Consider the following 26,616-nt stretch of genomic DNA (forward strand, 5'->3'; position numbering starts at 1 on the left):
ACCCATCCTCCTACATGTCCTATATCCTGTTGATGCAGATTTGGCTTCGGGGATCAAAAATGACTGGATGGCCATCAATGCCAATTGTACGCTGCCCCTGCAAACATTTCCACTGAAAACTTCTGGAAGCGATGACTTGACTGGCCTGGGCCAACCCCGTTATTAGACTTTCCTTCACCCCACCACGTTATCAATTAGTTTAAGCTATATCGACTCAAACACGGGGTGGTGGACTAGTAACGATAGAAGATAAAAGTGTATGTAGGCCTACAGGTATCTTATGAAGAGAATGTTAAAGGTTGTTTTCTCCGCTCTAGCCCTTCGACGAGGTGTTTACCAAGCCAGTATACAAATTACTGGCGTTAACGCCGTTTTCAACAAAATCGAGCGCAAAATCAACATCACAAGCTGCTTTCCCGGGCATTTCTAACCAGTCTCACAGTTCCAGGCCTACGCAATCTTCATCAAATCCTATTCAATTATGGGATATATTCCACAAGATTGATTCTCTATCCCTCTCAGGTGAGGTTTCTGTTATTTTCCTTCAAAATACATTTAGATTTCAGGACATGCCAGGGGGTCAAAGGCCTCCACAAAGAAAAGACAACGCTTCCATGTCGCAACTCTTCCATGGTACTTCGGAAATAAGGACAAGGACACTGTCACAACTCTCCTGTGCCGAGACTGGCTTGACTTTCCGATGATGATAAGAAACGTGTCAAGATGACATTCCACTGACACTTCTACAATGGGAGAAAACGACAATGTCACAACTAGTTCAGGATGATCATGTCTTGCCTATCGACCATGGAAGGAAGATTTCGAGTCGCAACTTTTCTATGATCCTCTACTTCGCCACGGAAAGAACCGACGAAGTCACAACTCGAGGAGGGGTCTTTTTCATATTTGGGACAGGATCCCACCAAGCACCTCTCCTGTCCCCAACACTTCTTGAAGACAGTCACAATCTTGGAGACGGTCACAATCTTGGAGACGGTCACAATCTTGGAGACGGTCACAATCTTGAAGCAGTCACAATCTTGAAGAAGGTCACAATCTTGCAGAAATCTGGTGTCCTAGTCACATCCTAGGACAGTAACCATTCTGGAGGAGACACCAGAGAGAGTTTAAGGATAACTGAAATGCTTCCTATTACAATTTGCAATTGTGGAATCCCAGAAGAAACAAAATGAACACGAAATCCAGTTCTATATAAATATATATTGCCTTCTATTAAATATACAAGAGTATATGTCAAGTATTGCATAGTTTACATATTGTTACATAATGGAGCAGACAAAACAAGAAGACAAAAGCAGGGCAAGTAGGCCTACTTCCCGACAGTATTTTTCACTCAAGATAAAATTCGCAGCAACGCCAAAAGAGGCAATGCATCAAAACGGACAACGCACTCATAGCATTCTCACCAGAGAATCAAAATTTGCAATCCTCAAAAGACAATCACACTTGTATGATATAACGGTTTAGAGCTACACGTAAGTAATCATTTTCTCTTGCAGGAATTCAGTGATACACACAATACACACAGATTAAAATTTCTAGGGCAGGAGTCTGTTCTTTGTTTTCCAGAGAACACCCTCCCGTGATTTAAATGAGCATTCAATTCATTTGGAAAGAATTCTAATTGCTTTAGGATTTGGAGGTCTCGCAAAATTGGCGGTCCTTAATAGATTACTATCTCCCCACCCAGTACATGCAGGTATCGAAGATATTTTCCATATCAAGAGTATTTTCTTAGATGTACCAGGAACACGATCAAGGTCAATTGGATGGATTGTATTTTGATAGGAAATTTTCTAACATCCCAGTAGCAGGGAGTGGCAAAACAAATTTCACCCACAGAGAGGAAGATTTGATAGGAATGTCCGCACACATTTATATAAAACTGGCCATGGAATGTACACATGGTATTTGAAAACTTAAGCTGACCACCCCTTGGCCCACGCAGTAGCATCCAGGGCTATTAGACATATTTGTAATAGAACACACCCAATGTAAACGAACATGCCAAGTCTCCTGGCTAATTTTCATTCATAATAAATGGGTACAGTGATCTAGAAGTTCGGAGGCTGCTGTGTTTTCTTACTGAAGAATGTATGAAATGTGACCTGAATCATCAACACTGCCCTTAACCTCCGAGTATTGATATTACTACTATGATAGATAAGTATGGAACTGGTACAGTTAACCCTCAAACAACCAAGAACTAATCGTGCTGCAGTTCAGTAGAGACACAAGATTTCAAACTCATCGTAGCGGTCCGAGCCACTCATACATAGTCTCTGATCTTAATTCCTGCAAAACACAAGCAGTGAATGGTCTGACTGATCTTCAGCCCTCATGTTCAGTCCAAAACATATTGTCTCATTGAAATTCCTTGATGGAGCCAACAGGGTCCAATCGAGCTTGGATTTATTGACATTATCTGACTTTGGCCTGAACTAGGACTTTTTCTCGATGTTAATTTAGAGTATAGAGGAGCGCTTGTGCATTTCTATGCCAATTATTTTGGACAAAAGCACTCTAGGATTTCGTGACACCTACTTGAACATGTAAAAGCATTTAGAAAGTAAAAGCTGTTTGATAGTCTGTTCCTTGTTTCACTATCTTCAACAGCAACCAAAAGTCCCCACTGGGTCAAACATCAGCTCTGGAATCAAGCCAGCACCATACTATTATTATAGTATTTTAACCCAAACAAATTAGCTGCAAGTAAGTCAATGTCAAAGTCACGTCTTCACTACCTACTTTCACTGCAACGCAAATGAGGCTCACCAGATAGAATTCAGGGTTTATCTCTAGGTCCTTTAGGCTATGACTTTATATGACACATGTCATTCCAACCAGACACACGTTTACATACAAATGCCACTGATAGCACATAACCTTTTTCTGTCAATTTGAGTTGGAATTATCTCGGACTCTGTAAGCAAACAATGAGGAAATTCCCTCTATAAAAATAATTTCCTCATTAAACAAATTCAACCTTAAATGGTTTGGAGCCAGAGAAATATTAAACTGTAGGCCAGGAGTATTTTGTAAATTGGCTCGAGATAACAGAAAAAGATGTTCACACTCTCGTAAAACCTCTCCAATAAAACACATTCTGATGTTGAAAGTCCCAATTTCGCAATCAGGCCTCGATCTCTGACAATACAATGTGATTTTGCCCAAGACTATTTTCACATCTAACGGGGAAACATGTACATTGTAGCCTACCTGATGTCAGATAACGCTTTGTCTGATCTTATTAGGATGAATTAACCACTTCATGGGGAGCAGCATGGAAAAAGTCCCAATTTTAATAGTCATAGATGAATACCACACAACACTAGGATTCACAATCTTCAAGACCTTTTAGCGAGGTACTAAATAACTTCATTATCTATACAATTTAACCCTAATTAACCCGACAACCTTATAAATCAAGAGCTAAACAAACGAGAAATACTTCAATCGTGGGGATTCACATTCCAACGTGTTTCTTATTAGCTTCTGCTTTATCATGTATCATGATGTTTGCCTATATTAGGAGCAGAAGTGAAAATCTTTCTCCAATTATCTTGCCAAAAGGCATCATGCAAATGCCACATGTGGGTTTTTTTCCAGATTTCTTGAATAGCCATTTTTTGTAAAAATAAAAATAGCTTGAACAAATATTTTTGGATTGAAAAAACCAAGAGGAACTTTCATAATCCCCCAAAATAATTTTTTTTTTTTTTTTTTAAATTTATTTTGCAAAACAAGAGGTGTGGAAATGTTCCAAGTTTATAGTATTTGTTTCCTGCATCATTCATTAAAGAGAAGATCTCATTTTTAAAGAGGTAAATCTAAATATTATCAGTACAAACACAAATTAATTCGTAAGCAATTTTCACCAAAAACATTAGCATACTTTGACGTAAAATGTTATCTAATCTAAAATGGCCCATAGCAAAAAAATTCTGTGAATTTATTCTGATTGTGCTTTTATAACATTATAATCTCATGTGATGATATGTACAAATATTAGACATGATATGTCCAATACTTTAACAAGATTTGATATGATTGAATTTGATAGATATAATAATTGTAAGTAAAAGACGACTTATTTTCACCATGTTGTCAGGATGACATGCGTAGAGATTAATATGGCTGATGTACAAAATCATGTCTATAAGCAACAGGGTAAGAAAAAAGATAATGGAATGTTATATGGATATATTTCCTGGGTATATGAAAGCAAATACGTTCACACGTATATCTGAATGCTTGATTATAAAGTTATCAAGCAATACATTCATAAAATTTTGTTCAACCTAGCAATGATTTCGTGACAGAAATGATACACGTTCTAAAATACTGTTGGTCTCATTCTAAAAGTCGTTAACGGTCTATAAGTAACAATCACTCACCTGAATTTACCTGGAGCTTGGCCGCATGATGGCTTCACACGTTTAACTTAGGAGACTCACAGATCAAGTGAGAGCATTACCAGCAGTACCTGAATATTGGCTCTCATCATCAGAGGCCAAAAAAGGCAACTCAAATGAGGCTTTTAATAAATGAACTCAGTCATGCATAAAGGAATGGAGAGGTGGCCAACCACACTTTAAAATTCATTTATTTTTACTTGTATTAGGAAACCATGGCTATCAAAACAAAGTGAAATGCCGATTTTACGGCCCCACAAAGTTTGACAGCTCGACTGATCTCGAAAAATGAGATGCGTTACAACCTCAAAGATACTACATGTACATTGTACTTTGCGATAGTCTGCTATACATTTTATAGAGTCTTTGACAAACTTCTACAGGGAGCTGAACAACAGCCTCAAATTTTTCTAATGAGCAAGAATTTCAAATTGGTTAAAAATAAAATGCTTAAAAAGTTCAATTATCGAAAATCCAGGGAGCTGGAAATTAGCTCATGCTCATCGCTGAAGGAAAACATCTGCCATGGCTGGTGCAAGGTTGGTCGTGTTGATGATTCGTAAACCTAATTCATCCCAGTTTTCATTCATTGCCTCGGTCTGGCGGTGCTGCATCAGTTTACGTTTCCATTGGATAGCTAACACGATTAGCTCTGCATCATCAGCTTCATCTTTTGGTGGGTGGCGCAAGCCCTGCAAAGAGATATTAGGTTCACTTTAGTTTTCCACATTTTGGACAGACACCCTTTGAAGATATGATTAAGAAATTTAATTCACCTTGACACTAGCGGCTTCAGCGGCTTTCAAAGTGTTCATCACAGCCTTCATCAGATTCTCAGCATTCTTGACCAACACCTTATCAGCCTACAAAAAGAAAGAATGTACAGTTTAACTTTTAGTCAGCGAAAACCAATGAAGAAACAATTCAACAAGGAGTTTTGAACCCTCAATAGGTTGGGAGTAACGTTTTATTGATAAATCATAGCAGTTTTAAGAAACCCCTCATGAATTGAGAGCTGGCATCTGGGTAACATTGTATTTAAGGGCAATGAATTGCATCAGAGGACCTCTAAGCTAACTCATGCGTGTTAAGTATCATTAAGATCGAGTTTGTTCACTATGAAGGCATTTTACATGAAGCAATATCAAGTCATACCTGGATTATTAACCTCACCGTCACAAACCCACTGAAAACTTTTCCACGGAGCTTTATTGGAGCTAATTAAAGCCAATTATACTCAGTATCGAAAACATGACGAGGCAGCTATGTTTACCTAAGAATGTTGGCACAGCCCACCCAGTGACCTACATTCAAACCTGTTAGAGTTTATTATGCATTCATTTAAAAACAATGATGAAAGGCAAATTATGCATGAGTCAGCCCCAGCTGATGACAAAATATGAATTTCATATTGAGGTATTTATGCTGGCACGAAGCCTACCTACTGCAGTTCTCTACATAAGTCGTCAAGTTTCATTATGGAAAATACTGGAGCATTTAACTCTTTCGCTAATCGTCACACTACTAACATAAGTGCCTAACTCACTTTTTGGCCAAAAGTACAAAAATCGAGTTAGGCACTTATGTATTATTAGTGTGACGTTAATCTACCTTAATACTCTGGTGTCACCAATCTAAGACCAGTTGATAAATCACACTATAAAATCGAAAAAAAAGCCCGGCCAGAACAAGACATCATGACCTCCAGATTACCTGGTGGGGTCGACAGCAATTGTCTATCCAAATACAACATGCTAAATGGCATCGAACGACCGTCTGCATGATATCTAGCTTAAACTGAATATTCAGAACCAGTCTTAGATCGCTGAATCTAGAGTAATTCTTTTCCAGAAGGAAACAAGCTACTTTTAGCAGGTAGAATACAGTTCTTGGCAGGAACCCATAGCTCACAGCTGATAACAGAGCAAACAGTTGAATATAAAATTAATGGTGTATTATTTATGCTGGCTCATGCTCCACACCTGACTGCACCTTTCTACTTTGCCAATGTATTGCGTTATCGAAACTACCTAGCATTTCGTTTCTCATCATGGCAGTTTCACCTTTTCCCTCTTGAGATGCACAAATAAAAGAGGAAATACCGAAATTCACAAATACCAGCAGGAATTGGTCGCAGGTTATGATAATAAAGTGAATAGGAATTTTGTATAGTGTTGCACTGTAAAAACATTCATTTTCATGTATGCAAAATATAAACAGATTTCTAGCAGCAGCCAGCAATGCTGTTTACCAGGTTCCTGCGCACACCCCTTTAAATGCTTAATAACCTACTCTGCACTTTAAGGCACAGCCACAATCAGATACAAATTTTCTGTTTTGCTGGAATATGATAAAAAAAACTCCTAGGCCTACATGTTGATCACATGGCATGCATGGCAAAACCTAGACGCAAGCTGTGGAATGATGAAAAAGTCTCAACAATAACAAAGGTATACGCCATAGAAAATTGCAGTTGGCCATTTGGCAGTGCCCTGGATTTGTCCACATTATGATGGATAAAGTGATTCATTGCAAGACTGGGGATGCCACTCTTCCTCAAGTGCTGGAACTACCAGAGGTAAACTTGTAGGAGCTGCCCGGTACAGCAACTAGGCCTACACGTATTAATGATAATATAATAATGAGTCTTTTATATAGCGCAATTCCGTGACACTATAGGTCTCGCTCAAAGCGCTTTGGGATATCATATTATAACCCCGGTCTCCACAGAAATCAATCAGGGGTTTCAAGGAGCAACCAAAAGGTGCTCACTTGAACTCGACCAGTGGGGGAACTAAGCAATGACTCGGCCGGGAGTCGAACCCACGACCTCCTGATCATGAGGCCGACTCTCTTCCACTGCGCTACCGCTGCCCCTATAAAATCGGTCAAATCATTTTTTGAACTTACAGTGGTATCCTCTGGAGTAGCAGCCTTCACACTAGCAATGATACTCAACTGAGTACTCATGGCCGGTACGTGGTTGGCATAGAACTTCAGGTCTTCAGCGAATCTCTTATCCATACAGTACTTGGCCACAACGGTAGCAAACTTATAAATCGTTTTTCCGTTGGCGGCGATATCTTTAGCAGTCTGGATGAGATCTTTCTTGTTCTATAATGAGAAGAAAAATTGCTTTTTAGTTTCAGGCAGTGAACCCATTGTCTTCCTCGCAAAGTTTTGTGTCAATCGAGGTTCTCAGTCAGTCAAATGGCAGAAATGAATCGCCCACTCATACAAAAACATCACAGTTCAAAAAGAATACCTACTGTGAGTGAGCTCTGTCCCCTCGTGAAACTAGCCATTTCATACATTTGTTTTGACATCTCCTTGGCAACACGTACAATAGCATTTCGGTCATCTTCCCACTTGTCAGTCTCTTGCTGCAGGTACATTGCAGCTGCCTAAAAATATTGGAACAAGAAGATATGGTAGATGCGAATATACATGTAGTTCTACCTTTTTAACAACTTTGTACAAGTCATCGCCATGGCCTATCAACATTCCCATGACTTGCGTCTAACACATTTAACAGTACATGCAGATCACGGCACCTGTCTATAACAAGTTGGAGAAATCAATCTTAGATAATAACAGTTGTCACTGAATAAGCCAACCAAGATTAGTTAGGCCTAGAGACTGCTGCAGGCTATGCTAAAGCCCACTTGCTCAGTACCTACAATGTGCATTGCAGTTAGTGCAAAAGCAATATTGTTTACATAAGTAAAAAAAAGATGTTATTTAGATGTAGTATGAGGCATTTAATACACACACACACATCAGGTGTCATGAATTCTGGTGATATCAAAATAAACTTGTAAGTGGGTGTAAAATTGGAGAGGAAAAAAAATCATTTTTCTGTGCTTGGTGGTCATGAATGTGGAGAATCTTCTTTGTATATATATTCTGTATAACACTTCCTAAAGTCAAAAGATAAGTACAAACACTCTAAATCTAAGGAGCTCATTTCTACATGATAATTTGCTAAAGTTAGAGCCAAGTCTACAGTGCACTGCATGTTGAGTGACCCAAGTACATGGTCTATGTACATGTGCATGATTTTAAATGTGTACATGCAAACCCAAGTGAAAAGTGAATATAAGTCAAATCTTGGGTCACACAAAATGATGGCAGTGAGATCACAGTACTTACTGAAAAATGTGAATTATATTCCTGCAAGATTGTAGAAACTGTAATAATGTGAAGTGATTCAAGGAAAGAAGTCACCTTACAATCGTCTCCATGGATACTTTGTAAAACAATATAAATAATCTGATTAGAACCATACCAACTTGTTCAATGTTGATGCTGGCATAAATGGACCCTGAGGTTGGCAGTGCCAACCAAATACATAAAAGTCATTGGGCAACTAGTCATAAGAATGCATGTCGGAACACTGTTTGCAGAAAACCTGGGATTGCAGCCAAACATTTTTTGTATAGAACCACCACGCTCCTGCTCTGGTAACTTACAGTTATCCCTGCTACTCTTGTTCCCTTCCATGCTCCCTCCTGAGACGGTGTGAGGTGACGGCTGCGGCCGAACGGCACAGGTGAACCACTCCGGGATCTGATGATGGGGGTACCAGGCACTGGACTCCCAATTCTAGGGCTCATGCAGCCAGCGAGCTGTCGTGCACTGAAAGCATGAAAGGCAAAAATTAAGAATACAGAATTTACTGGCAGCGCTTTGAAGTATACTGGTAAATTATCAACATCACTGGGGGGAAATATTTAAAATCATTCTTAAGCAGCAAAGAACAGATTTCGAACATGACATGACGTGTAGATGATAACAAATGGTACTGACATCATATCACACATGCCAAACTACTTCTGAGAGGTGTTGCTGATGCTCCGATCGCAACATTTCCGGTTACAAAAGTTTGTGTATTATTGAAAACATGTACATGTAATGCATTGTTATCACATCATTCTACACTAAGCAATGAGGGGCTGTGCAAATGGTGGGGTGCAAGCATGGCCTACTGGAGTGCTCTTATGCTTCTACATTTGGGGGAAAAATATTCTATTTATACTGAGTTCTATTTGCACAAGAGGTTTAATAGTACACTACAAAGAAGGCAGTGAATCTTCAAACAAATTAAGATGACAGATTTTCACCCAGAACGACCAAGACTCACAATTGATGATGGAGATCAAATATCCATTGGAGAAACAGTAACAATATGTACATTTTATTGTACCTCATGGTACAGTGGCCCCATGGGGAAAGTTTTCCTGAGTGGTTTCAGAGCTTGTTCTCGTACTTACATGTACAGATCCTTGAAGTGTCTGGCATGACCAATTTATTTGTGTCTTACCCGCAAAATGTACCGGTATGTATCAAAATGCGAGTTGTATTATTGTACAGTGACCGAAGGGTTTGACTAACAAAAGCGGAAAATCCATGACACACAAAAAAATATTTTTAAATCTATGACACACAACTAAACAACTAACAGCATTCTACATTCTCAAACAGAGTGTATATTTATGTTGTTTACCCGCACATGCGTGACTGAGTGATCTTCTCCTCAACGTCCTTTGATTGGCTGAAGGTCAAATACATGCATGTGAAAGAGTTACATGGCTGAGCAAACTATTGGTAGCATAATTTGCATCACACGCTTAAACCCTTGTGCCCCATGGCGTAAGTAAGTCAACCCATCTGGTCATGCAAAGCTGAATACCTATCATTAAATTTGCTACTGACACATTTTGTTACGAGTGCCCCGATAGGGCATAAAAACACTAATGAACAGAATCAACCAATCAAAAAGCTCTACATACCACTCAACAGGAGTAATGATCACTTCCTCCAGTTTCTTTACAAGCTCCTTCTTGCCCACCACAGCATTTTCTATCTTATCCATCAGGCTGTGTTTGCGACTGAAAGTGATTTTCGGTACATCTCTCAAGACAGTTGTAGGATTTAGAGCACCGTCGACAGAACTTGATCTGATTTCACTGCCCAACTGCTTAAGAAGGTCCACAACATCTGAAGAATTGAGAGGAAAACATGACAATTCATCAATCAAGTGGCCTGACCAATAATAAGACAGTGAAATAACATGGAGATGTATTGTTAAACAAATCTGGAAGACTTTCTGTAACATTAAACTCCAGAGTGTAGCAAGTTATCTAAAATCACTAACCAGGTAGTGCTTTCGTGAGTGAAAGACTGATTGGGGGCTGGCTCTATCAGTTGTGTTCCACTTCCTCCCGGGGCAAACAGAGCAAGAATGGTTCAGCTAGATACCTACCTGCACTAGCTATCCTGTCAACTTTGTCAAGTCCCATCAACGACACCTTGAAGATATGCAAACGACACGCCCAGCGCAACTTGGTTTTGTTAAGATCAACAGTGTTTTTATTGTCAGGGTTTTCTGCAGTGAGGAGAAGAGCCATATCATTATCAAGCTAAAGATGACACCTCAGAGATTAGTTATTGACAACCTTGGGTCCTGGGAAACCACTGCCTACTTATACCATGACAGTAAAGAATACTGGCCCTAAAACTGAGAACAGACGGGGGGAATTTTCCCGAGAACTCGTCACTACACAAGAGTATATGATTTAGAAACATCAGCCCCTCTCTGTCATCTGGGTATATCCCCAACCATTCATGTACCTGAAAGATTTTTCAACGCCAAGACAAGTTTCCCTGTGAGTTCTGTAACATCACCAAGGCATTGTCGGATGAATCCCTTCTGCTCCAAGTTGGTGGAGTCCTCAATAGCCTGGAGCGCTATGCCTTTCACGTCAAATATCTTCCCTGTTAACTTGTCTAATAGGACTGTGAACTCCTGCTTCAGGTTTTCATGAACAGCATCTGGATAACAAAACAATTGATTGAGTAATCTTTTGATGTTGTCAGGTAGCTCTTATCTGGGTTAGGGTTAAGAAACACCAGAACAGACCCCATTAAATAATGCTAAAATGACCAGCTTGTAGGCGTGTTGGTGTGACCCTCATGTATTAACCTACCTGATGTTGTGTGTACAGCCAATGCAACTCTAGCTAGCTTATCAATGGGAATGCACAAATCTTTGGTCAGCTCCTCAAGTAGGTTACAAAGGTGAATGGTCTGAAAAAAAGACAAACCTATTACCAGGAGAACTGACATGGAAGCGTAAAAGAAGTGAAAAATTGATAGGAAATCTTAAACTTATGCGGTATCAGAAACTTTTCATCTCTATATCAGACTCTTTCATTCATCACAAGTGATCTTTCCTTATCGATGAATAATCCAGATGAAAGTATTTAAAAATAGCAAGACCGACATGTACAGAAAGCAGAAGAGGAGGCCTTACCTTGGCAACCCACTGACATTGCACTAATCCAAGCTTCTGGGGAGCAAAGAGGCGGTCAGGTGTGGGATACTGGGCTGGTGCCACTTGTAAGATCATCACAGTCTCAGACATACTAGCACTAAGTTTGTCCATCTCGTTCATCAGTGTACCACATTGATCAACTTTGGTACTTAGTCTTGAGTTTCTGGTTAAAATTAAGAACAAAACAAGATTCAGTTTGAGTCTTTGTATAGATTTTGACACATAACTACAAAATACAGTGATCACATCGATGTTATTATCATTTAGATCTCATTCCAGTGATCTTTCTTCAACAAGAGCCCATGAACACATTGAATATAGGGGTGCAAAACTTGTAATCGGCAAAGAGACTTTACCTACCCTTGTGATGCACAGTGCACCATATCAGAGTAACGAATCATCTCATGTTCAAAGAGTTTCAACTCTTCATAGAGATGGCTGTAGTCTGGTGATGTCGCATCCACCTCCAGACAGTCTGCCAGGACCTCCTGCTTGGCTACTGCACTCAGTCGGTCCATCACCATACACAGGCAGTAGACTTTGCTCGCCCACTCTCTGCTGGCGTTCTCGAGTTGGGTCTTCTCATCTGCAGCTTCTAAAGAATGATAGTGAAAACTTCATGAAACTGATTGTTTTAACTTGCTGCATGTGAGAAGCTAAAGCTGAATCAACTAGTTTGAGAAAGAGAACGTAAACAGTTTTTTCTTTTACCTGAGTTTGATATGATATCAGCCATGGTGGTCATAGTCATTGTCAAATTGTCAAGCTCATTCCCATAATCCTTCAGGAGCTGGGCACGCTCAGTGGAGACAAAGTCATAGGTATCCATGCAGTCAGTTGCCATGGTTACCAGATTTTGCAAGTATTTCGTGTGATCTTGGATATTCTTTGTCTAAAAGAAGTTAAAGAACATGGGTGAAATGTCTGAAGAAATATTCACAAATTATCAGGTATTTGTTAGAGTCATGCTACTGAGAACATCAGCTCAGAACACCACAGTACATGTTAGGATAGGGCCAATAGCTACTCTACTCCAGTGTTGCAAAGAAGATTTATCTATTTGCAACATCCTATTAAACACCAACTTAACTCTTGACCGGTCAACATCTTAACAGTTTGAGCCTACATGTAACAAGCATCAGAAAACAGTGCAACTTAACTAGTCTAGACTAACAGAGCAAGGTGTGTTCCAACATGTGTCAGACAGAAACAGGATAGTAGACTAAGTAGAGAGAGGGATTATAAGCAGCTCTCCATATATCATTACGTACTTGAAATAATCTCAAAATGTAATTGTGATGCAATTTACACTACCATTGAGTATTTTATGAAGATAACAAGTGTCATTTAGTCTTGACGAAAGTAACAGTATTTCTACCTAATTAACTGGGAGGAAACATCATAAGGGTGGTACATGTAACAAGCTAAATACTAAACCATTTGAAGTAAAAGATTAAATTTAAACCTGGTCACAATTTCCCTCCTTTCCTGCATAGCTTTTGATTGAAAATAAAAGAGAATATTTGGGGAAAAGATGAAAATTGCACATGGAGGAAGATCCACTAAATCCAACAGGCATACTTAGTCACCCGAATGAATACTGGTATTTAAAGAGAGACTATAATTAGGGAGCAGGCAGGTCAAATTAAATTAGACAAAGTTGCAAACTATGCATATTTGTAACTTGAAGACCACCAGTTTGAACCCCAACTCTTGCCCTGGGGAAAAAACGTTATTTCCACCTGCTCTTGCCTGTAGTCCACCTTTAAAGAACCATTGTACCCATACCATGCATGACATCTGCTTCAATTTCTGATGAATAAAACTAAAACCTTCACCAGTTTGAATGACATGGTTGCAATCATAGGAAGTTCATTAGAATATAGAGAAACAATGCACAACACTTGACAATGAAAATCACCATGAAAACATCCCAGACGAATTCAAAACTTACACGGACTAGTCTTCTGCAATGAATTTTACCATCATAGTTACAATATTACATAATCACCCTGTTTGGAGGTATATCAAACAAAAATTGTGACCTTTGGTGTGGAAAGTGATAAAAATTCCATACAAAAAAGTGACCTGTGATGCTGATGCCAGTGAAAAATCGATGATAAGAAGCAAGGTTACCAAGTCTTTTTTGAAGTACTGTAATAATAGAAGAGGCTCACATAGTTATCAATTATCAATATCTTTTGGTAGAAAATCTTTTCACATGTAACTTCACCACACAAGTAATCCTAAATACAAGTACAGTGGAACCTCCCATGGCGGACACGCCTTCGGGTATCAATGTGTTGGGTGAGTGTCAGTCAATGCCTTAGATAATGACAACACTTACCTCGGTTGTGAGTAGTTTAACGTTCTTGCACTTAGAAGCAGTGACCAGCCTGTTGCAGACAATCTTCCATCTGTCCAATACTTCATCTACTGCATTCTCCAACTGGCACACCTGAAAGAAAGTAAACAACCGACAGATGATATAACCATTTGTAAGTCTCTTTTGCTGCGAAATATTGCCACATTCTCATTTTTAAGGTCCTGTTAAACCTTTCCACAACAGCAGCTTTCTTACTTGAGAAACCTTAATTCTACCTTAATTCTACCAACCTTGAGGCTCCACTCCTCAGCCACCTTGTTGAGAGGTTCTATCTGATCCACATCACAGTTTGACACTTTCTTAGCTTTGTCAATCACTTGTGGGGTCAGCTGGGTAACACTTGATGAGAGATCATGGATTTGACTGAAAGAAAAAGGAAGGTCGCTGTAATGCAAGAACACTATAACTGTTACTAGCAATGGTCGGAAAACTCCCTCTGAGTCATCGAAAATAAGTGACTCACTCTGTTTTAGTAGTCTGGTCACAATGGACAGATATGGCATTTGCGACTTCAATGATGTGAGATGTCCGGGCTATCAGATCATTGCTGAGGAGATCTGTCTTCAGAGTATTCAGTCCTAAGGCAGTATTCACCAAGCTCCGGGCAAGGGGGCAGTTGTCCAAGATGTTGGAATCTGAAATGCAAAGTGTCATCAACTAAAAAATTCATCACCCTTGAAAGTCAAGATAGGAATTCACCCTACAATGATACTTACTCTAAGGCCTCGAGGACTCATGCAGGATCAGACAAAAGAAATGTCTATTCCAGGTGGAATATTAATCTCATGCTTTCATTTCCCCTTCAACACCCCAGAGAAAGTACATGCATCACACAACAGTACTTACTCGCTTTCTTTGGACTTGAGTCAGTGGCATCAAACTTGGACATGTCCAATTTAGATGGAGACAATGTGACATTACGTGCTGAGGTGGCTGCTGACACATCAGATGTTCTGCTCCGTGGGGTTCCCGATGGGAGACTCAGGAACATGTTGTCATTCTCATCTGTTGTGGTCTCTGCAGTGCTGACATCAAGATTGAGGCTCCTCAGGAGGTGGGCTGTGGAATCGCCTTCTTTAGTTGTGGACAGCCCTGAACGAAAGTCAATCGATTTGAACGATGAAATACAGAAGGTTTGTACCAGGGTTGGACACTGCTGTGTCAAACAGGTATTCACTCCATAGTGTGTAAAATGTCATCTCTGCGAGAGGATTAAAGAGATATTTGTAACTTAAATTCAAACCATGTTGATCCTTTTCCAACAAGGAGGATACACCGAAGTGGTTTGTGTCAATATGGAATGTCTGTTCCCAGGAAAAGGTATCATGAAACAGAAGATCAGCAAGGAGGGCATTTGTTATTAGATTTCAGCCTACCTAATGCTTGCAAACCCTGTGGAGGCCTTACTCCGTCTCGGAGACTTGACAACAAATCTGGCTGATTTTCCTCGTCCATTCCATGACGGATATTTTTGACGCACTTCAGTAACAGCTCGCTTCGTTTGATCAACGAATGGTGCAAGTCTTTGTCTGTGATGTTCTCCATGACTCTCGCTACTCCTGATTTCACTGCTGTGATACCTTGAAATGAAGAGCGATAAAGTTTAATGTTATGCCAGGATTGACAGAAAACTGACTGGACATCTAACTGTTTTACACTTGGCCGGAACCAATGTCACCAAGGACAAAGTCTGGGCAACGGCTGAAGATCAGCAGATTATTGGGTGGCCTGAGAGTCCTTCAGAAAAATGACAATTTACCTGATAAATTTTCAGAAGTTTTGACCTAAACTTACCTTTTCTTAACTGGTTAATGAAAACCAACAGCCCATTCCTGTAGACAGGCTCCTCATGATTATCAACAACTTTAGTAGCAATCTCTGCCGCCCTCCTAGCTCGACCAATCAGCGCCTTTGAGCCCAAATTGAGATCATCCAGTTCTTCAGAGATCATAGCAACACGACAATCGTCACCGGCATCCTTTACTCTTCTTTCTGCAAGAAAGATATTGGAACAAAAATTTACACCAAGCAGTAACTGAGAGTTGTTTTTCCTGAGGCAGAGAAGATTTTAAAGCAGATTCAGGTAAAAGTCAAATAGAGCTCCCAACAGGTATCTGATTACAACTCCCTGCATGATGCAGAAGAAAGAAAAGCCATTGAATACAACTGATCTTAACTTAGACGAGCGATGTCAGGATCGGTGCAAATGACACCAATATTTTGCCAACATACCCGAGACTTCTAGAAATATCCTTGCGTCCATCATTTCATCGAGGGTAGACACTAGACTCTCCACATCAGATGTCCACTCCCTCTTGAGCAGACGGAGATGACCCAGTGCACCCTTATCCAGGCAGTCTTTGCGACACGCTAGCGTAGCTGGAAGAATCTCGGGATCTAGTTTTTCAATCTGCTTCACACACGTTTTGATGATCCGTACCCCTGGAGAAAATTAAAGTCAAATTTAAAGACTAGCGCTTGGGAAATGTTGGCCTGACTTTGTTAACTTGTTGTTGAAGTTGACATAAGGTTTGTAGCAACTCAATGAAAAGAAGTCAAAATATCCTTACGTCTTCCATCGGTAGAACTAGCAGCAGCAAACAACGCCACCTGGGTGATCCTCTCCGAATGAGTATTAAAAGTCTCGATGTATGGCTCGAGTAGTATCTGGCATGTCTTGTCTTTCAGTGGGGTCCGCTCCCCGGTCGGACACAACGCTGCCTTGACCAGTCTTTCAAGAGGTTCGGTCGTCTCGGCAAATATGTCAACAATTTGTTGGAGAATCGATGAATTCACATGGCGTTCTAGATCGTGGAATTCATCGATGAGTTTCTCACAAGCTTCATCGAAGTCAGATCTGTAAGAAATAAACAGTTGATTACTACTGTCATGATCAAAGAAAGAGCTTGGTCTGACTTCTGCAAGGTTGAAATGAGTGATCTGTACATGCAGAGTCAAGGTACTGGTTATGAAAAGTACCTATATCTAAGCCTTACCCATTGACACATGCAGATTACAATACCCCACCAAGACCAATTTCACATATTTCTTCTAAAATTGGGAAGGCCTATTAAACCATGACCTACTACAATGAGTACTAGAACTGTACATGGTTATCAGGAATGGATGGATGGACAGATATGATACACATACAGACTGGAAACCATTATGGGTATACTATCACTACCACTAACTTCTTTACATAACTTACACTACAGTTTGTGAAGTTACAAAAACAAGACAAGTACATGTAACAGAGCATGATATTTCGATCAAATTACCATTTGAGGAAATCTGTCTTTGGTTTGTCTATCATGACTCTACTAAACTGCAGCAGAAGGTAGTTTTTGTTGGAAGAAGATACATGTTGTGACAGAAAAAAAATCTGTACAATTTAAAATATCATGCCCTGTTACAGGATAAGGGGGTAAAACTGGTGGCAAACAGACAGCAAATCATAAACTGTACAAAAAAACATGGGTCATGAATCAAAACAAACCTGGAGAAATTCTTTTTGAAAAGTGGATAACCTCTGAAAAAGTGGTGTTGTGAGAGTCAAAATCAACACAATTAGACAAAACATGTTGCTTAATTATGGTGAGCAGCATTGTTGGTTAAATGATATCTGGAATTGTGAGAGTACTGTGAAATAATGAGGATATATATCCTAGATTTCACAACAAAATAAGGGGACCTTTCCACTTTATTCTTTCATCTGTCAACTAGTTAACAGACACTTTTAAAGCACCAGAAAACATTGATGGATTTTGTCATTTTAACTTCGGGAACAATGATGTAAGAGGGAATGTCAGATTATTTGTTATCTGGAAAACAACTCAAAATATAGACTGATATCACTTGAAGATTTTTACCTTATTTCAGCATAATCAGGATATTTCTTCATACTTTTTAGATATTCTGACACTGATGACCGCCGACGTAATATCTGAAAAAAATAGATGATGAAAATGCAGTCGAGAACCTATTACAAATTTACATTTATCAAGTTTCTTTCAAAAATTTTCATACTTGTAACAGCCATTCCATAGCAGGCCTTCTAATGCCTCAAGCTATGAGAGGACAAATTGCATTTCTATACTCACTGTTTTACAACACTGTATAATGATATTCCTGTGAATCTCAGCTGACATATGGGCCACTGACATACTGTGGCGCACGACTGCCTCCATCAGAGTATCCAGTTCAAAGTTATCCATGTTGGAGCGTTGTTCTGGTGACAAGTGAACCAAAATCTGGAAAATACCAACCTTCAATATGTACTTACATGTAGTGTACTATGTAGCTGAAACAATGAGCATGCCATACTGCGCAGAAAAAGGGCCGGTCAAATAATGTTTTCAAACTGAACTGTCTAATGTAGGATACCACTGACATGTCTTGTTTTAGGTTAATAGGCTTGTGGTATCTGCGAATGGCAGGACACACAGGGTACATCTAAAAAGTAGTAATGAACAACTTTTGCTACCGTACCTCATCGAGTCTAGACACAAAATGTCCTGGTTCATCCGTGTTATCATCGAGGTCATCCTGATTTTCCACGATCCTATTCTCGACGGCTTTGATGACATCATCAATGGCTGACAGTATCTGGTTAATCACATAATCTTTGCTGGCCTGAAAACAAGCACGTGATGAGATTAAAACTCACTTGTAAAGAAGTTTGTCTTATTTGAATAAGGATACCTGAGGGAAAAAGGAACGCAGTGAACATGAAAAAGCTTTTAAAGGTCAGCAAAACTCACCAAGGCCTGAGGATTCTGTTGGTATTTGACACAAGTCTGCATGGAAGAACAAAGCATTGGTCCTGATTTCCTCAGTAAGGTCATGCCAATCAATAATCGCTCTCGTTGTCGTGGATTTGTCAATTCCTGTTGGCGGGTCTCAACAAGGCTGGATAACAACATTAGTGCTTCAGTAAAACCCTGCAAAAACACAAAAATAATAGCTGTTCATTTTGCTTCAGACAAGAGTGGGAGCACTTGATGCATTTTTGAAAAACAACACCCCCCCTCAGAAATCCTTGCGCTGCCAATCAATTCACTGTTTTATTCTACTTTTCAAAGAAAATTTCAGCAACTTCATTGTGACTTGATGAGTGGATCTTAAATACGATTTGTTGCTACCTTGAATGCCAGGACCAGTGCTTTCATGGACTTGACGCCAATGACGAGCCCCGTTCTCTCCTCGAGGAGGCGGGCTGCTGACACAATCCTCCTCACATCAGCATCATCGGATACAAGCAACACCTAAGGAAAAAAAAAACTTGTTGGCTAGGAAAACAGCTTATAAATAACACAAGACATGAAGATTTTAAGAACTATCATTATCACAGGAGCGAGCTATATCAAACACAATACATATGTACATGCAGCACTAATTCTTTCTTAACTTGCAGCTCATTAATACTTAGAAGAATGCTCTTCATTAATTAACCATGCCATACCATGAGTCATGTACACTGTATGTCATAACAACAATGCATGTGCATGTTTAAGTAACTGTAGTGCTGCAGAAGAGCTATGAATGAAAATCAGCTACACCCATTCCAACATGCCTTCACCAAGACTACGCCTTCACGGAGACCATGAATTAGCGCCACAGTCGGCAAGAGGTACACATGTAGACCAAAATTGCAAGATTTTAAATTGGTTACGCATACATATACATGTACATGTCACATGAAAAGCAGTCACAAAGAACTTGTACCTGCGTGTCCAGATACACAAAATCTGGAAATTTTGTTCCAGTTTTTGCCAATTGCGAAACTGAGTAGGCCATAGTCAGACAGATCACTTCCCAGCCTTATCTTTTTTCAAGAAATCCGCCCCAACATAACAAAAAAACATATAATGTTCTTCTTTCCAAAGTATTCTAGGCCTAATTGAATTAATCAATCAAATAATTACTACACACTAACATAACCAGACATACATACATTAGACATGACGGAGTCGGAGAGCACAAATAGGATTTATGAATGTCACTAATTCCTGTTTGCGGCAATCCTCTCAAAGCCTTTGGAATGCGATCGTGCTACACAAGGCAGTTGTATATCAATCTCTGCTCTAAAATAACATGTCTTATGTCGCCAATCAATATCTTCTTTCTTCTTCAATATGATTACAGGATCAATATCCATGTGTACATGTACATGTGAATACTAGTCAGAACAATAACACGCACATTTGTTATTCCCAATGCCCAGTTTCTTTTTAATTTCACAATTAACCCCCTCAATGGTTGATGGCGACAACATAATCAAAGACTTTAAACAGTAAATAACTCAAAGGTTCAAGGTGTTAAATTACTTTTTGTTTCAAGGTGTCAGGACCACTAAGTACAGGATAAACCTTTATCATGTCATTGTATAATGTACGCTATTAAGTATAGATTTAATCCATATTATTTGTTGAATGGTAAAATGATTTTTGTAACACCCAACAATTGCAAAGTGAAAGTTTCACTACCTTCATTGTTCCTTCCAGAACATCTTTTGCAGTTCTCACAAGATGGCGCCATGCTTCCTTGCTGCGTGGCTCCAACTCAAGGCGTCGTGTTGTCACAACAAAGTTATTACCAGCCAGGAGGAGAAGGTCACAAGCGCTTGGCATCTGGTTGTGTAGTTCCTTAAAGTAAAACCCTTTTCAGCGATAAAATATGTTGTCCAACTTATGCATACATTTCTATCACATCATATTTGTTTAGTCCATAAAGTAGCCCAGTCTTTGCTGATCTTAAACCAGAATTGCAGGGGTGCAAGGTTTGCCGATCTAATGTTTTTTGAAAACTGACCTGGTCATTCGAAATGTCTGCATTTCTCTGTGCATGTTCGATGAGGCTTTCACTTGCACGGAGGACATTCTCTGCAAAGGGAACCATATGGGACGGAAAGCTAGCATCGCCCTTCTCATGGGAATCTGTTAATAAAATCAACTGGGAAACCTGAAAGAAAATGCAGAAGGCTGCTTTAGTGAAAAAAAAGAAGTGAGCGGTTGTTTCCATTTAAAAACAGACACAACCTTACGTCGGTTAAGGTCCGTAGATAGGACGACTGGTACGGGGCCTCTGGCGGATCGGAACGAGTACACTGACGACGATGTCGTCTTTGTTGGATTGTATCTACAGATGCTCTCCAGTAAACGACCACCTCTGATTTGTACAAACTATGTTTCTTCACGGTCAAAGATCCGAGATTAAGCTTGCATTTATCGTGTCCCCTTTTAGACATATTATTTTCTAGACCAAATCTCATAACATGATGTACTACTATGACTATTATTATAGTACATCATTACATGCTGTAGTGTAAACACAACCGTCGAACAAACCTGGGCTGCAATCGGCGCTAAAACACGCTCGATCGCCTTTGTTTGAACTAGGCTCGATAAAAGACTGTTAGTGGCCTCCATTTTAATAACATTACATGTACAAAAGTACAAAAATCGGTGGTAAAATAACCAAAAATATGTGATAAAAGTTTCAAAACATTTTTTAGTTTGTTTATTTTTTTTCCTTTGGTTTGCTCATTCTTTTGTAAACATTGGTGGACTAATTCCACAGCGACCGTATCTCTGCGCGGCAAAGACAGTCTCCGAGCGTTGAAATTGTTTGACTGTGGATCGACTGGTCACGGGTTCGACCCCCTTGAATCTGCCGCACTTTTCTCTTTTTTTCTTCTTCCTTATCTTGTTATCTCATCAACCATATACTGATGTCAACATTTTCATTAGTATCATTATCATACCCCGCATCCAAACTTATCAAACTGCAGCACACACTGATTCCGGGCGTTCGAGTACTACCGACGATGGATCGAATCGGCTGCTGGTATTTTCGAGGATACATTGGAATTAGGGTATACTGAGCTTCAGACCTTTTATGCTTCTTAATTCGTCATATCGAGAGGCGGAGGATATTGTAAACCACTGGTGCCTAGATGGTTAAGGGGTACGCAGGTCGTTGACGTATATTTACTGTTTGGTCCAATCATATCTAGTTCCTACTTCTAACGCCAATCAACTCCAATAGTCAGTAGTCAAACGCTCGAGCGCTATCTGTATACAATTGGTTGGTGTATAAGTTTTCCCGACCGCTGCAAGTTAGTTCAGTCCGACTTTGTGTTTTAAGGATGCGGGTTACTTTGTTGCCCGATGACCATCCTCCTCCCTCTGTACACAAGCTCGGTCAATTGTGTCGAATGTTGGCCTGTGCTTTGGTTCATGCCCATTTCGCCTTGTCTTTTTTCGCCTTTTCCCATTTTGCCTTTAAAAAATATACATTTCGCCTTCTCCTATTTCGCCTTTTCCAATTTTGCCTCTTCCCAATCCGCCTTATTCTATCTCGCCTTTGTCTTTTTTCGCCTTTTCATCTTTCGCCTTATGCTATTTTGCCTCTGTTTTATCTTGCCTTATCACAAGTTGCCTTATCCATTCTTGCCTTCGTCTCAGTTTGCCATTGTCTTAATCTGCCTTCTCCTATTTCACCTTGTCCTAATTTACCTTTGTCCTAATTCGCCTTCATCCTATCTCGCCTTTACCCGCCCCGCCTTTGTATTATTTCGCCTTCTTCCCATTTCGCCTTCTTCCTACTTTGCAACAAACTTGGTGTCTTTACCCAGGTTTGTTGAGTCAATCTTCAACAGTGTTGAAGGGCTTCTAGGGTCCATTCGGGGGTACCCCCAACCAAAACCCGGTGGACATTGCCAAAATTACAAGTGTAGATAACTTCTCAGCCATTATAGTCATATTACATTACATACCATATTACAAAAGACTTTTGTCTCTTTTACCCATGTTTGTGGGGCCAATCTTTCATATAAGAGTGTTTCCACGAATTATGTTTTGGTACCCTACGCAAGGCTGTTGTTTAATTACCAATATTTTCAAATCTTCATAACTTCTGAACCATCTACATGTAAGCTTACATGTATCTCCAAAACCAACTTAGTATCTTTACCCATGTTTGTCAAATCTTAGAGTTTTCCAAGTCTTTCATGGAAATATTTTGGCATAGTGTTTTGGCATTCTTTGATAAGTAAGACTTGTGACCTGGTACTATATAGGAGGGATGGGGGTGCTAAGTATTTTATTGATCATTCAAAGTGTGAGTGCTTCTGAAGTTCATTATTATGGACTATGGTCAATAGGCCTACTCAAATCCAGCAATCTGGAAGATGTATTCCTTTGATCATTGGGGAATTATGAGGCCTTCTCACAGAACGAGTTAGCTCTCAAGACAACAAGGCAAAATAGAACAAAGGCAAGATAAGCAAAGGCGGATTGATAAAAGGCGAAGTGAGATATGGCGAAACGGGAGAAGGCAAAATGGGAAGAAGGCGAATTGACACAAAGGTCAATCAAGAAAACGCAAGATGAGATAAGGCAGGATGAAACCAAGGCAGAATAGGACAAAGGCGAAATAAGAAAAGGCAAACTAGGATGAGGCAAAATGAGAGGAAGGCGAGTTAGGAAGAAGGCCAATTGGAACAAAGGCGAGATAAGATGATGGCAAAATCGTAGAAGGCGAATTGAGAAAAGGCAAGTTAGGAGAAGGCTAAATGGGAGAAGGCAAAATTGGATAAGGCGAATAAGGATAAGGCGGAATGGGCAGATACCTGCGCTTTAGGACGCCTGATGACCAATTAATTAGATGTTCGAGTGACCCTGCTCGTAGGGTCGGAGAAACGAACAGCGAACATTGACCCCGGATTTCCTCAGGATGGCTTTAGATGTAGACAAACTTGTTACTGATGGGAGTAATGCTGACAAAATCGGAGTGATTTATAAGCGTCTCGCAAGTTTATTTGTAAGTATAGATTAAACCAGTTAGGTTGCGGAAAATACTCGCCACATTTATCCGAGGACTTTATTTGACACGTGGCGGAAAACGACAGTGAAACCACCTGCTATGTTTCTGAATCGAGAACGTCCTAATCCTAGTCAGCAGTGAAGGACATGGCAGATTCATCTTGACCACAAAAGCTTTTGCATCTCCCAAGATCCGGTTATGTTATGGGAAGGTTCAGGGAGTTGCAACTCCCTGAAAAGGGCGAGAAGGCGGCCAGTGCACGATTCTGCTGACACGGCCTGGTCCAGCTGGACTTATGCTAATTGCTTTGATACCATAAAAAAATAATCGTCGCCCAAAAAGGCAAAAAAGTGTTATAAAAGTTGCGCTTGGTAGGATTCGAACCCACAACACAGGTCATGCCAGTCTGACGCTCTATGCTCTGAGCTAACGCGCCACAACTGCTGAAAGTTGTTCGACCACTTTGTGGAGTTTGATTTGCCCTTTCTTCGACGATTTGCGCATGTCCCTGCCATGATTAGCCCCTTTGCGCATGACCATGTCACGATCAGCCCATTTGCGCATGTCTTTGGAATGGCACTGTGATGGCCAGGGCATTTTCAAATTGCGTGGTGAACAAACACTCCCGATTTCTCATGTTAGACCGTGTTGACGTTGTCAAAAAGCGTGATCAAATGTAAGTACGATGTTCTTTGTTACTGTTTATTAGGCGTATTTAGTCACTGTTGATTTTTCAGCCGAAATATTATGTTCTAAAGGTACTGCGGTGTATACCAATCAATACACTGCATGCATGCCTCGTGTTGTGGGTTCGAACCAAATAAGCGGAGATGTGCCGAAGGCTTCCATCTTTGACCTTGCACCTCCACCGCATATTAATATCGTCTTTTATTGTTATGTTTTAGGTCACGTACCCGTAATAAACGTCTAAGCCATATTTCAGTTGAATAAAGACAATCCGCCACACTCATAACTTTTTCCCAGAGGATTCCGATTAGTTAATGAGGAACGCTTTCCATCCAAATACAGTGGAACCTCTGTTAGCGAACACCTCTCTATTAAGGACAACCTCTCTATTAAGGACACAAGTTTTGGTCCCAAAATTGGTCGTTTCCATTCAATTTGACCTCGTGAATCATTTCGACCTACTTTGAGATGTAAGAGGCCCCTATTGGCGGCTTTGTGTAACTATATCTTGCCTGCCTAGCTGCTGCCTATATTCTCCCTTTAATATCAACACCAGTGACTGGTGATGTTTCCTAAACACCAGACCGATTTAATTGTGGTTTGCACAGGGTTGTCATCAATCTTGTTGTCCATATGAGATTGTATTCTTCTGTCTTTGCAGACAGCTCTACTGCAAGAGCAGGCCTAGATTTTTGGTATCGGGCGGTTCTTCAACCGAAGGAGGGTCAAGTTTGGAGGCGCTACAAGGTTAGAATAGATATTAGTTTGTAAAGTGAAAAAGTTTGAAAGTTTGTGAAATTGTATCCTTCTATCTTTGTAGAAAGTTCTACAGGAAGAGCAGGCCTAGTGCAGGCAAAGATTTCTGGTATCGGGAGGTTCTTCAACCGAAGGAGGGTCTATTTTGGAGGCAAGCTACAAGGTTAGAATAGATATTAGTTTGTAAAGTGAAAAAGTTTGAAAGTTTATGAAATTGTACCCTTCTATCTTTGCAGAAAGTTCTACTGGAAGAGCAGGCCTAGATATCTGGTATCAGGAGGTTCTTCAACCGAAGGAGGGTCTAGTTTGGAGGCAAGTCACAAGGTTAGAATAGATATTAGTTTGTAAAGTGAAAAAGTTTGACAGTTCAACTGGAAGTGCAGGACTGGATATCAGGTATCGGGAGGTTTTTCTTTAGAATCCTATTTTTAAATCCCACTTGCACGTTTTCTTTAGTAATGACTTTTATTTTATCCTGTATTGATGTTTTAATGTTTTATTATAAATTGTAAAGCGCTTAGAAGTTTTAACAACGTTAAGCGCTATACAATTTTTTTAATAATAATAATGATAATAATAATAATAACACTAATAATTGATAATCAATAATGAGAGGTTGCAAGTCTCGGTATTGTCGCTGCCCTTGGGATGATAATGAATGACCCTCCCAACCAATCTGAGGGAGAGCCTCAAGGTAAGAGTTGATTTTTAGCAAGGTTTAATACATCTTGCTCGGATTGGAGATTTTTCAGCAAGGTTTAAGACATCTTGCTAAGGATCGATTGAAATGCCTCATTCTGATTCCATATTTTATAGGTTCAACTGGTCTTTTAGGTGAGTGGTTGCAAGTCTCGGTATTGTCGCTGCCTTTGGGATGACAATAAACGATCCTCCCAACCAACCTGAGGGAAAGCCTCAAGGTTAGACCTGATCCTTGACTCAGCTTGGCCACAAAATGGCGCAGACAGTCTGCTATTTTAATGCCATAGATTTTTCGGCAAGATTTAATACATCTTGCTCGGATTGGAGATTTTTTTGCAAGATTTAGACATCTTGCTGAGGATTGATTGAAATGCCTCATTCTGATTCCATATTTTGAAGGTTCAACTAGTCTTTTAGGTGAGAATTTGCAAGTCTCGGTATCATCACTGCCTTTGGGATGACGAAGAACGACCCTCCCAACCAAC

At 40.0% G+C, this 26,616-nt stretch overlaps 1 protein-coding gene across 4 annotated transcripts; it reads right to left on the bottom strand.

The window, feature by feature from the left end:
* Positions 1–1,208: 1,208 nt before the first annotated feature.
* Positions 1,209–21,675, bottom strand: LOC135488988 (uncharacterized). Of its 4 annotated transcripts, XM_064774027.1 has the most exons (31): positions 21,508–21,675; positions 20,972–21,121; positions 20,647–20,805; positions 19,303–19,425; positions 18,922–19,101; positions 18,650–18,793; positions 18,262–18,411; positions 18,031–18,104; positions 17,658–17,690; positions 16,729–17,015; positions 16,391–16,600; positions 15,953–16,150; positions 15,535–15,738; positions 15,005–15,250; positions 14,622–14,793; positions 14,389–14,521; positions 14,120–14,230; positions 12,484–12,664; positions 12,133–12,367; positions 11,752–11,935; positions 11,426–11,525; positions 11,070–11,270; positions 10,702–10,824; positions 10,229–10,436; positions 9,943–9,990; positions 8,909–9,074; positions 8,589–8,609; positions 7,706–7,840; positions 7,347–7,550; positions 5,213–5,299; positions 1,209–5,128 (listed from the first exon to the last, which is right to left on the bottom strand). In XM_064774027.1, the coding sequence occupies exons 1-31, from the start codon at positions 21,586–21,588 to the stop codon at positions 4,937–4,939; spliced, it is 4,740 nt and encodes a 1,579-aa protein (XP_064630097.1). In that variant the 5' UTR covers positions 21,589–21,675; the 3' UTR covers positions 1,209–4,936. The 4 variants fall into 4 exon arrangements, with proteins under 4 accessions (XP_064630097.1, XP_064630099.1, XP_064630100.1 ...); XM_064774029.1 differs by lacking the exon at positions 17,658–17,690; XM_064774030.1 differs by lacking the exon at positions 9,943–9,990.
* Between the last annotated feature and the right edge of the window lie 4,941 nt (positions 21,676–26,616).

This window comes from Lineus longissimus, chromosome 6 (genome assembly GCF_910592395.1).
Source record: "Lineus longissimus chromosome 6, tnLinLong1.2, whole genome shotgun sequence".
Lineage (NCBI taxonomy): Eukaryota > Metazoa > Nemertea > Pilidiophora > Heteronemertea > Lineidae > Lineus > Lineus longissimus.

Bases quoted from the DNA above. Each gene is read 5' to 3' on its own strand.
- LOC135488988 (XM_064774027.1), bottom strand. From the start codon at position 21,588: ATGGAGGCCACTAACAGTCTTTTATCGAGCCTAGTTCAAACAAAGGCG. The intron at 15,739-15,952 runs GTAAGTTTAGGT...CTTCATTTCAAG, and splicing joins CATTAACCAGTTAAGAAAAG to GTATCACAGCAGTGAAATCA. The intron at 14,522-14,621 runs GTGAGTCACTTA...TTTTTCTTTCAG, and splicing joins GACCAGACTACTAAAACAGA to TCAAATCCATGATCTCTCAT.